The sequence below is a fragment of the Microchirus variegatus genome (genome assembly GCF_963457635.1).
Source record: "Microchirus variegatus genome assembly, chromosome: 11".
NCBI classification, from domain to species: Eukaryota; Metazoa; Chordata; class Actinopteri; order Pleuronectiformes; family Soleidae; genus Microchirus; species Microchirus variegatus.
In genome coordinates this window covers 22,314,515-22,330,847 of record NC_139812.1, presented here as the reverse complement: position 1 = coordinate 22,330,847, position 16,333 = coordinate 22,314,515, and the positions used below count along the sequence as shown (strand labels likewise).

The window sequence follows — 16,333 nt, the reverse complement described above, 5'->3', positions numbered from 1 at the left end:
AATAAAACTATTTTTATTGTCACTAACGCATTAACACACATGTTGAGAATGTATCTCCACATAGCTACTGTAGACTTGGCATCCAGCAATCATTAGTGATGCTGCATTTCAAGTGCGTCGGGTACCAAGTCTATATAAAGTGACAAAAAAGAGACAGACCCAGCTGCAACGCCAAAAAACACAGCAGGTGCTCTTTTTTTTGGGTGGGTCACAGGAACAAGAGCGAAAAATAACATAAAATCCACCAGACTGCGACAGGACTTTATTCATGAGTAAAGAACGCGTTTCACTTGTGGCTTCCCGAGGTTTCGCTCAGGAGCTGAGTGCGAGAAACGCATTGGTTACTCATGAATAAATCCAAGTTAAGTTATATTTCCATTCTTCTGCTTTTCTATATAAGGTAAATCCAGTGCTGCCATGTTGCATTTATTACCCTACACTGCTTCATTATAAGAGCATGCGGTAAAAGAAATGGTATAATCCCATCAAGTGCATCTACTGATCCACTTTGGAGTTTGGAGGCAGTGAAAATTACTCACCATATGCTGAAGAGCCTCTCTTTGTAATAATTAAATGGGATCTACAATAAAGTGAGACCTTTGTTGGCCCTTAACTTAAGTTATTAAATCCAGTGACACATTTCTTACCCTGTGCCATAAGGAGAAATTTGTCTTATGATTTAATTAAATATTCAAGGCTCACTGTACATACATATACAGTACATAATATTATATTATAATAATTTACCGTCAAACACAATAGCATAGACTGCAGAGGAGTATATCTGTTTAACTTGTGTTGTCCCTGTTCATATTTCTTTCACTGAAGAAACAATAGTTTCTGTCACTCTTATGTAAACCTGTGTTTTTTTCCCTTCTGTCAGATAATGGATAAGTATGGTAAGCTTTATGGCTGTGAGAAAATCAGTGAACTCCTGGGATTGGAACAGGCTGCTTTAGACTTCAGCTCTGAGAGAAATGAAAGGAAGTGGCTCAAGAGGGAGGCTGCCTGGGGTGCACTGTGAGTAGATGAAGAAGTCACACTTTTTGATGCTCCTATTGTGAAAAAAGGATTCACATGAAAGTGGCTATATTCTGTCATTGATCTTTGCAAAAACAATGGGTCTGTGCAGTTTCAGAAGCCATCGATTATTAAAAGGGATGGGATTTGAAATTGGTTACTCATGCTTTTCATACACAAGGGTATATTACACCAAAGAACAAAATCTTCAAATCATCAGCAATTGTTTGTCTGATGAATAATGAATCATTCTGGCAAACGAATAACAAAATATCTGGCTGCTGATAAAGCGCCTTGCAAGTTGAATGCACTGCGATGTTGTAATATTTTGTGGTGTGACTGATATTGTGATATTTGAAGCACTGCATCAATATGGAAATAACATGTTGTTTTCTGATGAATTAAGCCACTAGTTGGCAGCCACTCCTTCCTCTCCTCTCAAAAGACAAAGTAAATGGTATATTGTTCAGGCACATAGCATTATTAATTTAACTAGGATATTATATACTCTTAAGATAGGCTATTTGGAGGAAGGAAATGGCTGTTTTTTGCCTGGTTAATAGTATCCCACGTATTGTCACCCTTGCATCAGGATATGTGTCTTATCGCCATATCCTTAACCAATATACAGCTCCACTTGCAGCATCCTTATCTGCAGGAGAGTATGTTTACATACAGATTACCTGGTATTCAGTCAGGAACAGTCTTTATTTACAATTAAACCAGTCGTTACAACAAATGTGACATATGTGGCGCTGCTGGCACCTTCCAAAGAAGGAGTACAAGAGTGAGCCCACAGCAAGACATTGGGTAAGATTTGAGCCTGTGGTGGCGGCATTGGTGTGGCAGGAAATTAGTGAAGGAGGAGTGTTACTGAAATGTACTGCCTTTGGTGTGAGAATGGCTGTGTTTGGTGCGGTCGTTATGTCAATAAAGTTGCCTTTTCTGCAATGCATTTCACTTTAAGTAGTGAACATGAAATCTTCAGTTCAATTTACCTCGAAATAACATTTCAGGCACTTGTGTGTTATTGGTATACACAATTATAAATGGCCATTTCACTAATATTGTGTTTTTGTGTGTGTGTGTGTTACATGAGATGGGTAGCCAAAAGTAGGTGCGAGAACATCATGATGTACTTGAAAAAGAACATGACATTCTTAAGTGAAATGACAGACATGCCTCTTTAGAAACAAGACTATACAGATCTTTAGCCGTGGACATATTGACCTTATTTTCCCGGTTCTTACCGTCATGCGTCTGTGATTATTCTACTTATTTCCAGATTTTCGTCCATTGACATGAAGTATCAGATCTGGAAACTTGGAGTTGTGTTCACTGACCACGTAAGTCCAGTCGTTTCTAACAGATCGTTTCTGTGTGACCTCATTTTCCCATGACAAAGGCCGCTGTATCCTGCAATTAATTTCAACAGATAATTTTTGTGTCGAAGACATCTGATCTGTTTAATGACTTATTTTCTCATTTGTTTAATCCTTTGTTCATCTGTGCTAATTCTGTGCTGATATGATCACGTGTGCTGCAGAGGTGACAGTGGTAATATCCTGCGATGGTGCCTTATCTAGAAAACTGTCTCCTCCTTATCTACTGTATATTTTCTGTAATGTGTTAATGTACTTGTGTGTGTGTGTTTGCTCACAGTCCTTCTTGTACTTGGCTTGGTACATGGCCATATCAGTTCTGGGCCATTATAACAACTTCTTCTTTGCCGTTCACCTGTTGGACATCGCCATGGGCTTCAAGACGCTCCGTACCATCCTGTCCTCAGTCACGCACAATGGGAAACAGGTGCGCCTGTGTGTGTTTGTGCGAGTGTTTGTTTGGGGCTGAGGCAGTCTCTCTTTAATAGGTGCAGTTTGCATGCGTACAGTGTTTACCCTACCGTTTTTTCCCATTTACTTTCCAAGGCAAAGACGCATAATTAAAGTCCATCTGCCTGTCTTTCAGTTGGTCCTGACTGTCGGCCTGCTGGCAGTTGTGGTGTATCTGTACACCGTTGTGGCTTTCAACTTCTTCAGGAAATTCTACAACAAAAGCGACAACAAAGACACTCAAGACATGAAGTGCAATGACATGCTTACTGTGAGTTAAAGTGCACACACACTCGCACACACAGAGGGCCCTGTTACTCCACATAAACCCTTCTATCTCTCCAATGTTGATCTTTCTTACACAAACGCAGCCTCATTTTCTACCTGCTCTGATTGAGACGGGTCGTGGAGGATTTCCTCACTGATCCTCGTTGTTGAAGTGAGCACAGCCTCGCACTTCAGTCCTTCCATTGTTTTTCCATAAAGTGATGGACACATGGATAAGAAGAGGCCCCTCGACCCTCAGCTCTCTGTTTGTTCAACATTAAAACCCTGCCACCTGCTCTATTCTAATGTGGACTTACCTGTAACTGCCACTCACATGAGCAGGACGATATCCAGTAAAACCATTTAAATAAAACCATACACCTGCTGGCAGCAGGGGATATTACATTTAAACCCTTAGTCCTTTGATAAAGTAGCACTTAAACAGTAATTCCAATCCCTGTCCCACTATTAGATGAATTTTTACGTGACATGATTAAATATTAATTGAAAGCAATGTTAACAAAATACTGCTTTTAAATTTTAAATGGAAAGTTTTGCAGTCACTTTCAATTTTATTTTTGGTTGAAGTTTTTCCATCATCCATGGCAACGCACAGTCCCTGCTCGAAAACTTGTTAATTCTTCTGGTGTCATGGTCTTACATAAACTCCCTTGGAGGGAAATGATGTCTGGAGTTGGAGAATATTAATTCTTCCAATATTCTGTGAATTGTTTTAATAATGCTGCCTGTTTGAAACTTTTTTTTAATGTCTCCCAATAGAAATCAACATGGAGACAGGAATAAAAATGCATTTCATAATTTACTTTTGCTGCTTCACACGTAGTTTTGCACTTATATACCACTCATGTCCCGCTGAGATGTGCCGGTACATTTTCCTTTCATCCTCAGGTGGTGATAAAATGAATAAATATGTGTAACACTCTCTTCCAGTGTTACATGTTCCACATGTACGTGGGAGTTCGTGCAGGCGGAGGCATCGGTGACGAGATCGACGACCCCGCCGGAGATGAGTTTGAAGTGGAGCGCATTGTCTTTGACATCACCTTTTTCTTCTTTGTCATCATTATTCTTCTGGCCATCATTCAAGGTGTGTGTCTCAATCCTGATCCTGGCGACTGACTGCCCTGCCTGTTTTTAGATGTTTCCCTGCTCCAACACACCTTATTCAAATGAATGGGTCATTATCAGGCCATTATCTGACCATTTGAATCAGGTGTGTTGGAACAAGGAAACCTCTAAACCAGGATTGAGAAACACTGATATAATATACAGGTTAGGAGATTTTTTTGTTTTTACATAGGAGCTGTTCAACTCCGAGAGAGAACTTGAATTTCACAGGTTTTTTCTATTCATACACAGCCAAATGTGCACCTGTACTCACATCACTGTGTCCCGTCATTCAGGCTTGATAATCGATGCCTTCGGGGAACTTCGTGACCAGCAGGAACAGGTGAAGGAGGATATGGAGGTAAGACTTAATTCATGCAAGCACATATACTGTGCAAACAATTTCACTTAATTGCATTTGGTGTCGAGGATATTGTGTTTTTGTTAGATTTAGATAACTCTCTGATTGCCTCATGTCCAGTTCTAAAAAAAAATGTGTCATTGGTCTTTGTAAGATAATGTTCAATCTGAGCCATTTAAAATGATTTTGCAGTGCAATTTAATACACACAAAAAGCTAAATATTATGTATATTATTAGCAGTTTGGTTGATTTGGTTGACTTTTCGGTTGCCCTTGGAAACAAGACTTTTTTCATACTGATAGTGTTTGCGGAAAATGTTTATTTGGCACTTACTACAGTAAATAAAAGCTTGACGCAGTAGAATGCAAATTCTACTTGCATCTCATCTTAAATACACTTCCACAGATTGCATTGCTTAGAGGTGGTGAACCAGATTTAAATAAAGCCTGTGGAGTTTATTGATCAAGGAGCTACACTCCATAGTTTATCCCCCAGTGTCTGCAAAAGGTGTGAAAAGAAATCTGATAAGTCTGACTCTGCTGGCAGGATGACTAAGGCTGTGTGGTTCAGGCCAGCTCACCAGAAACAATAGACATGTCGTAGGGACAGGCAAACAAGTCCAAAGGTGCAAGAGCAGCAGGCAGGTAATCAGAGGGCAAACCACTGAGGAAACAGGCCAGCAATATCACAACAAATAAAAGAAAATATTAGATTTTCTTTCCTTCTTGTTGATATGCTCCTCAACTACACTCAGGCAATTAGCAGGTATGATTTAAAAAACAACGTTGTTACACTCACAGCAGGAGAAGAAAGGGCAGGAAAAACAAACCACGGATTAAATGTATGATGTAGGAAAATGCAATACACTACTGCATGAAGCTCCATTATACAGTATTGTTATTATTTGCATAGTTAGTTTTTGATTTGAAATCCAGTGTGGGAATAAAGCACAGCTATGTTTATCCTCATGCCTAAAAAAATCCCTTCTGCATTGCTATTGACTAACTATGCAAATACTATTACTAATAATACAATAGTGATAACATAACGCAATAGCAAAAGATACAGGAAGCATTTTAGGACATTAGAATATGAGAATAAGGGACATCTTCTTTAATCTCATATGCCATAAGGTCTGTTATTTGGACGACGCTGCCTGCTTTAAATGTGTTTTGCAAGACACTGAGATGACGGCTTTAAATATTAATTCTAAATACATTTATACAGCAATCACACCCCATACACCGCAGCTCATACACTATGTGGGAAATGCAAAAATTTGAGTGGCTTAACTGAATCCTAATGACGTTTTCCCCAGTCTGTGCAGTAAATGCTGTTATTAAACTAAAATTAAATTAGTAAAATATAGCTGGCTGGACCAAAATTAATTGGATACAAGTACATATGGAGAGCTCTGGTACAATTTTTCTGACCTATTTTGGTTTTAATTTAGTCAAAACATTATCTTTCCCACTATTTATGCATAAAAAAAATAACAAGATCATTTGTACGCCTTGTTTTGACAGCGGTGGCATAAAACACATATTGCATGAATCCAAAAGAAACAACACATTTCTGAGCTGGTTCGTCTCTGTGTCTTCAAAAGCACAAAAACCCTGGTGAAATCGTCTGTTTAGTGCTCGAAAATTTGCTGCACATTCTCGGCAAACGTTGTCCCTCTGTGGCTCATGAAAACCTGGCAGTAAGTGACTCTGGAGGTATCAAGATGCTGTTATTAGCAGTCTTTTTTGCCTTATGTGGGCGTCTTTTCAACGTCTTTGTGAAAAGAGCCAAATTAAAAGGTGTCACATTGGTTGTGCGAGGAGACTAAATACCACTTTCGAGTCACAGGACAAGAAAACAAAAAAGCCTCTGGTCGTGAGCAATGGATTTTTTTATTTAATTCTCCAGATATACTCAGGGGGAAATAATGTTTATCTACTCCTGTTTCATGAATCATTGCATGTCTTATGTCTCTCTTCCTGCAGACCAAATGTTTTATATGTGGAGTCGGAAGTGAATATTTTGATACGGTCCCTCATGGCTTTGAGACTCACACTCTGCAGGAGCACAACTTGGCCAACTATCTGTGAGTGAATTAATTCTCAATACTTTTAATGCCTTATGTTGCCTTTTTTAACAACCCAAGCATTTTTGCAAATTCTAGGAAATCACAGCTTTGGCACTTTGTTACTTTTCACTACTGCGAAGCATGTTCCACCATCACTAAAGCTTGAGATATTTGTTAAATATAATTTTGTTTCATATTCACATTGGTTTGTATTGACACTGATAAAAAAAAAGGTGCAATGTTTATAGCAGAAAACCCAACTCGTTGGTGGTTTTGGTGGAAAATATCAAAATACTGCACAAAAGCTGTCAAGTATACATTGTGTTCTGGATTATTTCCTCCTGATGTCTATTAATCTACAGTATATCACAAATTTAACAAGCCAAAAAATGCAAATCTTTAGAGACATAATAAAAAACCGTTGTACTTTTATAATGGTTTTGCCAACCTAACCCAAACCACACAGTTCTTCTGCTTACGTGGACAGTTAAAAACCATTATTTTAATGACACCGCTGCACAATGTGATTTATTGTGCACCGTTGCCAAGTCAATAATTGCCAGTGGCAATAGCTTATTACAGTTTGGAACCCAGCAGACGCATTCATATCGCCTCACTGATGAACTGGTACTTTATTTCTCCATGGTGGTACCTGCTGCTTCGCTGAGCGACTCATTCATCATTCATTATTGTAATAAAATGAGTGATAAAGAGTTAACAATATTAGCGTTAAATAAAGCAAATAACAGCATAATATCATGTTTATTAAACAACAATCTCTTCCATCCCACATTATTAACACCTTACTCCAGTGCTGCATGAGTGTTTTATTGAATCCAAGTATTTTGGCCGAGGTTTGTGGCTCCATGAATTCATCCTCTCTGTTTTTACAGATTTTTTCTGATGTACCTCATTAACAAGGACGAAACCGAACACACGGGGCAGGTATAATAGCCGTCTCTCCTGTTTCACTGCATGATCCAGTCAAAGTAGGAACGACGTTTGCGACACTTTTACTGTAATTTGCCAAATCTCACATTCCTTAATGTATCCCTCCATGTCGCCGTGACCTATTTGTCCCAGCTTGTTAATTTGGGAATGACAATCTTGGAGTGTAACCTTTTTAGCCACGACAGTCTCTGCATCCACGTTGTCCTTCAAAAGCCATATCAGCCTTGGCACAGACATTGTATGCTAATATGCATGCCAGAGATACCCCTCACTGTTTCTCTCTTCACTCCCACATTAAAACTATAAATTTAAAGAGGCTGCTCCATATTTCACTTATTTTAATCCTTATCTTTTCTCACTGTAATGCTGTATCTCGCATGACCTGTTGCACATAGAAAAGGGCAGAGTGCTTTAAATCAGCGAAAATCAAATGTTTTTATTACTAGCTGCATCTCCCCCCCATGACTTATGTATTATGGGTAAATCTGTGTTCACCGGAATAGAACCGTTCGTTTCCAAACCCAGCGCACTACAATTTTAAAAATAACAAATCTGTCCTCATTGTGATGCACCTTTGTGGCACAGCATGCAACTAACAGAGTTTATAAAAGGAAGAAAATATTAAGTTTTTTTTATGAGTCTGAAACATTTTGGATAATTGGTTGCTGTTTCCAAATCAAATTGAGTTCCTGAGAGTCGTCACAAATGTGCTGTGTTAAATCTGTCAGCATGGTGTTTTTCTTATGTGTAGTTTAATGAGGGAGCTGCTCTGTGAAATCTGGAAAATATCCCCCCCCCCCCCCAGGCCAGACGAGCCTGAAAGGAAACTTAAAAATATGCTAAACCCTCCACCTCCATCAAGGAATAACTGAGTTATAGATAAATTACTACTTTGTTGACTTTTGCCAGGAATCCTATGTGTGGAAAATGTACCAGGAGCGTTGCTGGGAATTCTTTCCTGTGGGAGATTGTTTCCGTAAGCAATACGAGGATCAACTATAGGATGAAAGGAAACATGAGCGATCTAAAGCCTCCCTAGATAACGTCACCCTGCAGGAGACATCTTAATTGACACCCTTGGAGTCACCAAAACGCCTCGAATGTTGTGTGCTGCACTGCACTGATTTTCACATTTGTCGCGAGGAGACGTACTTTATATGTATGCACAATTTTCTCTAAATGACATTGATTAAATCATTTGCAAAACTGAAGAGTGAGGGCCACTTGTTTATGTGTGAACGTGCTGCTTTGTGTTTCCCGTCAGTTGTTTTTTCAGCCGGCAACAAATGTATTTGGAGTATTACGACGCCTGCACACATGATTATCTCAAGCAGTCAAGCTGGTGGTCTTAATTCAGTTCCACGGCACTTTGCCGGCTGGATGTGTCTCTGTAAAGCTCATGTTTTGTGAATGAGATGATTTGTCTTTCTAAACACAGCCTCCCCTCCTTTTCGCCTGTGTGACATCCAGATAAACACTCTCCCTCTGGTATTTGTTCTTTTTGCCCTCCTCTACTCTGCTTCTCCAGGCTCTGTCTTTGTGTCTGTTGTGCTCATCTCTGCAGGATACTCCTCCGCCTCCTGTTTTTTTCTTCTTGTCCTTGTGTGCTCCTCATCTCCTTATCTCTCTACCCCCCGTTCTCGTTATTAGCTACTTTAGTATTACACGCTAGCAGGTATCCCACTGCTCAGGTGAAAAATATTGCCATGGACACGGACCATCGATCTTAACGACATGACCGACCGCTGATGGCCGAGAGAGAGTCTGTGGAGAATCCCTGGGTATACTGTTACTTATTGACTAAAGGAGCATGCCAGGTTTATTTAAAGTGTTAAAATACTTGCACCGAGTGGGCACAGCGGTGTGACAAGTGTGGGATTGCCACCAACAGATACTGTCCTCATTTTTGCAAAGGTTGAACATTGAGCTCACACACGTCTGCTACTGATATGTATCAAGTTCCCCCCTGCTTTAATTTGATTTGATAAGTAGAAGTATTAGTGGGCAGTTTTGTTAGTTTGCCAATGCTGTAATTGAATGAAAGGCCTGGTAGAATATAAAATAGCTTGTGTGAGATTTCTCTGCTTTTGTTTTTGTCTCTACTACTTAGTGGTTTGACGCTGGCTAAGCTCTTTGTCCACATGTCCATTCACTTTTTCTCATGTTTTCTGTCCTCAGTTCTGGGAAACCCCCCCCCCCACTCAGTACTGAGGGGTCTATGAGTCATACATTCCTGATAAATAATTAAGATGGCCTATGCTTGTTGCTCATTTAGTAGTTAATATTTAATGTTGAAACGGAAGATTTGAAACAACGTCTGCAAGTGCTTGAAAAATATTGATTAGTCAGGAAACACAGTGATCTGTAAAAGTTTAGTTTTCAATTTCAACATCAGATATTTGTCCGTGCAAATGCAATAGGTGATATTATTTTCATTGGGCAGAAATGGAATATAACATTTGAATGTATGTTTTTTTTTTTTTATTACTGCAGATTGAGCCCTAAATGTTTACATCAGGAGCAGTAATGTTGGACCACCATGTTTTTGAAACGAACCCTTTGAGATTTAATGTAAACTGAAGGCTATCATAACTTCTCCCAGGCCGAGGTGAGAACTATTCAGCTGCAGCATGCAACTTCACAAAAATACCTTTACTGTACCTTTAATGCTTGCATACCTCCCTGAATGTAAACACCGCAGCCTTGCAGAAGAGCCATAAAAAATCATTGCTGCCATCAGCGCTTGAACTACCAGAGATGTATAGCAGCTGACCAATTGCCATATTATTAGCCTTCGTCCAAAGGTCGAAGACGGAGGAGAAACCACTCATCAAAAGCCTATTACATCTGGAAATTTATTCCCCTCCTTTGTGTATAAAAATCAATCATATCCCCATCACATCAAACACACCGACATCTAAAACCTCCTCACAGGTCCCTCACGTCGAGGATCTGCTGGAAAGTCCGGGTACAATTTCAAGAATGTCCTTCCACCAGTTGATTAACTAAAACACCACGTACTTTGAGCAGGTCACCTAACTCCACCAAAACACCCGTGTAAAACGCACAAAATATGCACCGACCGTTCAGTGAATAATTTGCCACATCCAGTGGATCAAAAGAAAGTGTGGATAAGATGGATGTCGGCTTGTGTTTGCCAAGCATATCCCTGCAGTTTTCATGGGGTTTTTTCCCGTCCTGTGGTCGTATTTAGTTTAGACTGAAGAGCATAACTCAGTGGTGGAATTTACACAGACTGCTCCAGATGTGAACAACAGCACAGTAGCGCAGTACGTGACACGGATCACGTCCGTGCTGTTAATAGGACTAATTCCACGTTGACCTGCAGGTTTTCTCTGTAATGCAGTGGATTACTTGTGACCTCCATCACCGTGGATATATTCTATGCTCAATATAAACTCTTAGCCATCAATACTGAACTTGCATATGTACGATTTCTGAATGTGTTTTTCCAATTGCACAAGGAAAAACAGCATTTTCTTTTCTGAAATTATACTAAACAAGTCATAATGGAATATTGCTAAGTCTTAGTATAGGAATATAGGAATAGTCTTCTAACCCAAACATAGACCTGGCCAAAATATAAAAAAGTAGAAAATATATGCTAGCTGCAGCCAGGGAGTGGATTTGTGGGAGTTTTTGTTTTCCTCATTTTTATGTATTTGAGCAAAAACTGCAAAGGGGGAATGCATGTTATCTGCTGACAGCCTGCTGTATTGATTTCCGTGGTGATTCGGTCCCTACAGGATATTCAATCCTTTTTTTAAATTAGACATAAAAAGGAAGTCCCTTTGTCTGCCTCCAAAAAGCAAACACAAGTTTTACTTAAGGGTTTTTACTAAAGGAAAGCTGTTGCGTTTGATCCTTGCTGAAGTTTACTCGTCGGTGACAAGGACGTAATACTTTACATTTCCATGTATGGACTCAGCCATATTTCCTCGTCTCCAACACTAAATCACTGAGATGTGAATCTGTCATGCATTATTGCATAATTCTGAGCCGGTGTGTATCCCAACAATCAGGAATTTGAGGGATTATGCAAAAGACAGGTGGCTTCGGGCTGGAACACAACAGCTGGAGTTGCACGCAGGGCTCCTTGTAAATGATTATGGATATGAGGGCATGTGGCTGCATCATTCTGAATATTGCCTCATGCTTGGCAGTTGCTTGCGAGGTGATGCTTCCTTCACCCAGATACTTTATCAATGGAATGCAATCTGAATAAATGATGATAAGATGTGAGAAAGTGAGCGAGAATGCAGCCGTGACTTTACTCATACCTGAGGCAAAGTGTCCTGAATTAAATATGAGCGGTGACTCCTCAGTGTTACTACTTTAGATTTGGGAGCTTGTGTCTGTCTCAAGGTTTTACACCTAATACTCATTGTTATTAATTAAATATATTAAATATTCAACATCAGTTTATATATCAATAATGTGATTATTTCAATATAGCGTTAACTGTGTGTGTTTAGCGGCATTTTGTACTCCTGAGTTTCATTTTGCACACGTTCCTCCATCCCCCTGACACACTTTCAGAAGTCATTTCCAAAGCTGTCTTTCTTTCTTTCTTTCTTTCTTTCGCAGTTTTCTCTGAGCTGTCAGGAAATCCCTCAGTGCTCTGGAGTATACGAGGGCTTCTCTAGGAGAGACACAGGTTCAGTCTTGGTCATGCATTCACAATAAGGCCAATTCTTCGGTTAGAAGTCAGGAAGTTGCTTTAGGGAGTGTGACTCATGGAACAATGAAATGAAAATCCATTTGCCTTGAACCCCCTTTTTTTTGTTTCAGTCAGTCTGTGCATCTTCTTAATTGTGATAGTATTCAAAACATGTTCAGTCCAGTCCTGTTCAGGTGATTAAATCCCAGCAGCCTCTTGAAATCATCATCTCTGATTGAATGAATCCTGCACCATTACATTGATTAAGCTATTGGCTACTGAGCTAGTGTTTCCATGCCATTAAACCTGGTCAAAAGTATACATTTATACATGTAAACCATTACCTTGCTTTGGTTAAATTGGTGCGTAAATGGCCTCAATCTGCTGGCAAATGTGTTTGTTTCTCGCCTCCTACAACTCCCAGTTTTGGCATCAGTAGCTTGATTGTCGGATTCCTAATTAATCCTGGAACCATTTAGCCATAAAATGCTGATTTTTGCTGATTAAATACACGCAACAGCGCTTCATGTTTTTTTCCTCAACTGGCCACCTGCAGCTCCCATTATCCCTTTTCAGATTTTTTTTAGAACATTTCTGTTTAGAACATGTTCTTTATTCTCCACACTCGCAGCATTTTGTAGTGTTGCAGAAAATGGACAATTGTCCATTTACTAGATACAGTTTAAAGGGTGAAAATAAGGTAAAAAAAAAAAACCCACATAAACAGACGAGATTAGTTTCCCAAATCCCTTTGACTTTGGCTAAAATACTTTAAAGTAAAATTTGGAATTGAAAAGTAAACCTGCTTTATCACATACTTCACTGTGAAGGAGGAACAGGTTTATTGAAACTGTTACATCATACAGGCTGCCATGACATCTGGAGCTATGGTGTCATAGCAGAAAGAACATTAAATAGGTTTAGAATAATGTTTGTATTCAGTAAAAACAGTTCAAAAACTACATCAAAATCACCAGAAATACCAGAAAACACCCTCACCCTCTTTGTTTAAGTTTTACCATGTGGTATAGGTCAACATCTCTTTGGTTTAAGGCTTGAAAACACATCAAGACATCCATTAGAGCTACTTTACAAAGACAGTGGACAGCGTATATGTGTGGACACTATCGTGTGTTAGAGCATGTGGAATGAAACCAGTGCGTCTGTGGAAAACAAAGGTAAACGAGGCGAAAACAGTATCGGTATAAACAAAAGATTGAAAATCAAGTCGATATTTTTGAACAAAACTGCATATCATCTTTTTTTTGGAGAGGCAATATACGGTTAATCACATGAAGTGCTCTCAAGTAAATTCTCCCTGTGTGTGTGTGTGTGTCGGTGTGTGTCGCTGCGTATTGTCTCATGACAGTCAGACAGGGCCCCCCCAGTCTCCTCATTACAACTCTAATTCTCTTATAGAGTAACTGTCCTTCAGTAATCAAGCATTACCACTGGTGACCAGACTAGAGCCGTCCAAATTACCATTTAGATTGGACACCTCTATGCCAAGAGAAAGCCAATTTCTCAATGAGGATTTAGCGAGGGGGAAAGGAACGGGAGGAAGGCAAGAGAGTGAGAAGAAATCCCAGCAGAGGAGTTGTTTGCATCATTCCTCTTTGAATCCTGTATCACGCCGATGTCTCGTTTCATTTCAATGGCACTCGCTTTAAAATGTGCAGACATTCGTCGGTGTTTTTGCTCCGCGGGGCTGTCCGCCCGCTGATCTGAGCCACTGGAATTTGAAAGGAAACAGGTGCTGCTGTTAATAATTGAAACTGGCAAATTGGCTCACTCTGTGCTAAGCTCCAGCAGCTGGGGAAATGACCCGTTTTCCAGCCAAGTGGAATTTTATGCATTAAAAAATACTCAAGTCTGAGTAGCACTTGTTTATTGGCAGGAATTATTTGGAATTTTTCACGTCACTTTGATTTCAATTGCTGCCCAGAAGTGGGGAGACTAACCTGCAGCCAAAGCAGATGAATATCAATATTATGCTTAATCATCTTTGTATTCAATTTATGAAGACTTTAATCCGGGGTCCTGACCGGGCTTAAAGGAAACAGATTTTTTTTGTATCCACAGCTGCCTGGACATCTGCCTGCTCAGCTGCTCGTATATGTGTGAACTTGTGTTACTCATTATAGTGATACAGGAAATCACTTTCAACTTCCTTTTTTGGAAAAAAAAAGCACTTTAATAACTTCAGGGTGTTGAGTTATAGAATTATGTGTACATTTTCAGTTGCTAGGGTCATGAACTAACTTTTATTTATTATTCTTACTATATCCTGTGATTATGTTTGTAATTTAAAAAATATTTTAATAATTTAGTACATAAAGGGATTAAAAACTAAATAAAATACTGTAAATCTACTAAAAGTCCATGGACTAACACTATTTTGGGGCTTGTTTCAACATTTTCGTGTCCCCTCTGTTCTTTGTTGTATATCTGTTTGTTCTTCTCCACAGGTTTTTAATTTACCTTGGAGCAGATAAATCACCCATGCCTAACTTTGTGCCAAAGCTAATCTCATATTGATTTTTTCCTTTAAAAAAAAAATAAACCCAACAACTTTGTTTTTGACCAAACAATTTGTTTTGAAATACGCTGAAAAACCACAACCTGGTCCGTTAATTTATCAGATTGAAATGTTACTTTTCCCAACTTCACCCCCAAATCCATAATTCATTCCGTTCTTTTGATTACTTTTATCAATTTATCTCAAAATTCTCAGTAAAATGAAATATCATCCCTTTTTTTCCCACAAAGAATTTTAAAAAAAAAAAATGCTTCCCATTGAAGAGGATCCAATCAAAGATCCAATCTGTGGAGCTTGATGGCAGACTCCTGCCTGATCACACGCTTGGATGCAGGAATCATCCTGTTCATTGTGTCTCCAGGTTCTGTTTTTGTGTCGAAATGTGACACACCGCTCACACACCCCGCGCCACAAGCGGTGGGGATGCTTTTTTTTTGCATCATTGTGAATCAAATAAATAATTATATTTGACACACAAAAGTGCACAAAAGGTTGTTGGCGTGTGTTTGTTTTTTCCGTTTTGAAAAACAGGGGCTCTGTCACTGTCTGGAAATGAATGATAAGCCCGACACCGACTGGGCTCGACCTGTGTGCGCGGTGGCAGATGGCTTTGGTCTTTGATGGCAGCACAGCTGAATGAGGGCAAATGTGGTGTGTGAATGTGTGAAAGGCTTCACTGCTTCACTTCTGGTCTCCTAGAATGATCCAGATATCGTCAAGAGGAACCGTCGTGTTCATATTGTCTTAATTGCTCTTCATGCTACAATTAAGAACTCATTCTCATATTTATTTATTTATTTTGTAATTGCATTGACAAACTACCCAACACCAAATCCCTAACCATAACCAGTTAATGTCTAACCCTAACCTTTTTTTCCTCATCAGGACCCGGTTTTGGTCTCCATGAGGACTACTATTCCTGCCCAGGTCAGTGTTTATGCCAGAAAAGGTCCTAAATAAGTAAGAAATACAAGAATACACACACACTTTTGTACAGCATTCTTACTGAGGACAGTCATAGACAGAAGATGCCTAAATGCCTAAAATTTACTTTTGATCTCACCCTAACATAAACCTAATTTTAGGTTAGCACTACAGAGACCTTTGAAGATATGAGGACTGTCGATAATATGTCCTCACATTATGGGTTCATCTGGGCTGAAGCCCAGGGGCCAATAAGGCAGGTTAACTCACTAGAGATGTAATTAATCTGTTCTTTGCATCTCTACAGAGTTAATTTGCTTAAGGCTTGACCAACACTGTTAAAGAACTCCAAATTTTGAATCAAATTGTATTAAAATTACACTTTGAGACTGGAAATCAACTCTGATATGTTTAACCCTGAAATGTCAACCCTCCAATTTTTGCTGTGCAAGGTCAAAATGTCCTTACAAAGATAGGTTTGAATCCAAATCTTTCCTCACAAGCTACAACTGTATAATTATAAGGACTCTACATCGATTCCATTCATTTAGAAAGCTT

At 39.3% G+C, this 16,333-nt stretch overlaps 1 protein-coding gene across 1 annotated transcript in view; it reads left to right on the top strand.

The window, feature by feature from the left end:
- The window catches only part of LOC310933859 (ryanodine receptor 2-like), a gene marked incomplete at both ends in the record, with an annotated part of 63,184 nt that extends 54,551 nt beyond the window's left edge, over nt 1-8,633 (top strand). Inside the window, 9 exons of the mRNA XM_083897430.1 lie at nt 884-1,020; nt 2,306-2,366; nt 2,683-2,829; nt 2,989-3,123; nt 4,071-4,227; nt 4,544-4,608; nt 6,598-6,698; nt 7,574-7,625; nt 8,541-8,633. Coding sequence (XP_083753556.1) covers nt 884-1,020; nt 2,306-2,366; nt 2,683-2,829; nt 2,989-3,123; nt 4,071-4,227; nt 4,544-4,608; nt 6,598-6,698; nt 7,574-7,625; nt 8,541-8,633 — 948 coding nt within the window. The remainder of the gene's footprint in view (nt 1-883; nt 1,021-2,305; nt 2,367-2,682; nt 2,830-2,988; nt 3,124-4,070; nt 4,228-4,543; nt 4,609-6,597; nt 6,699-7,573; nt 7,626-8,540) is intronic.
- Nucleotides 8,634-16,333: the final 7,700 nt, after the last annotated feature.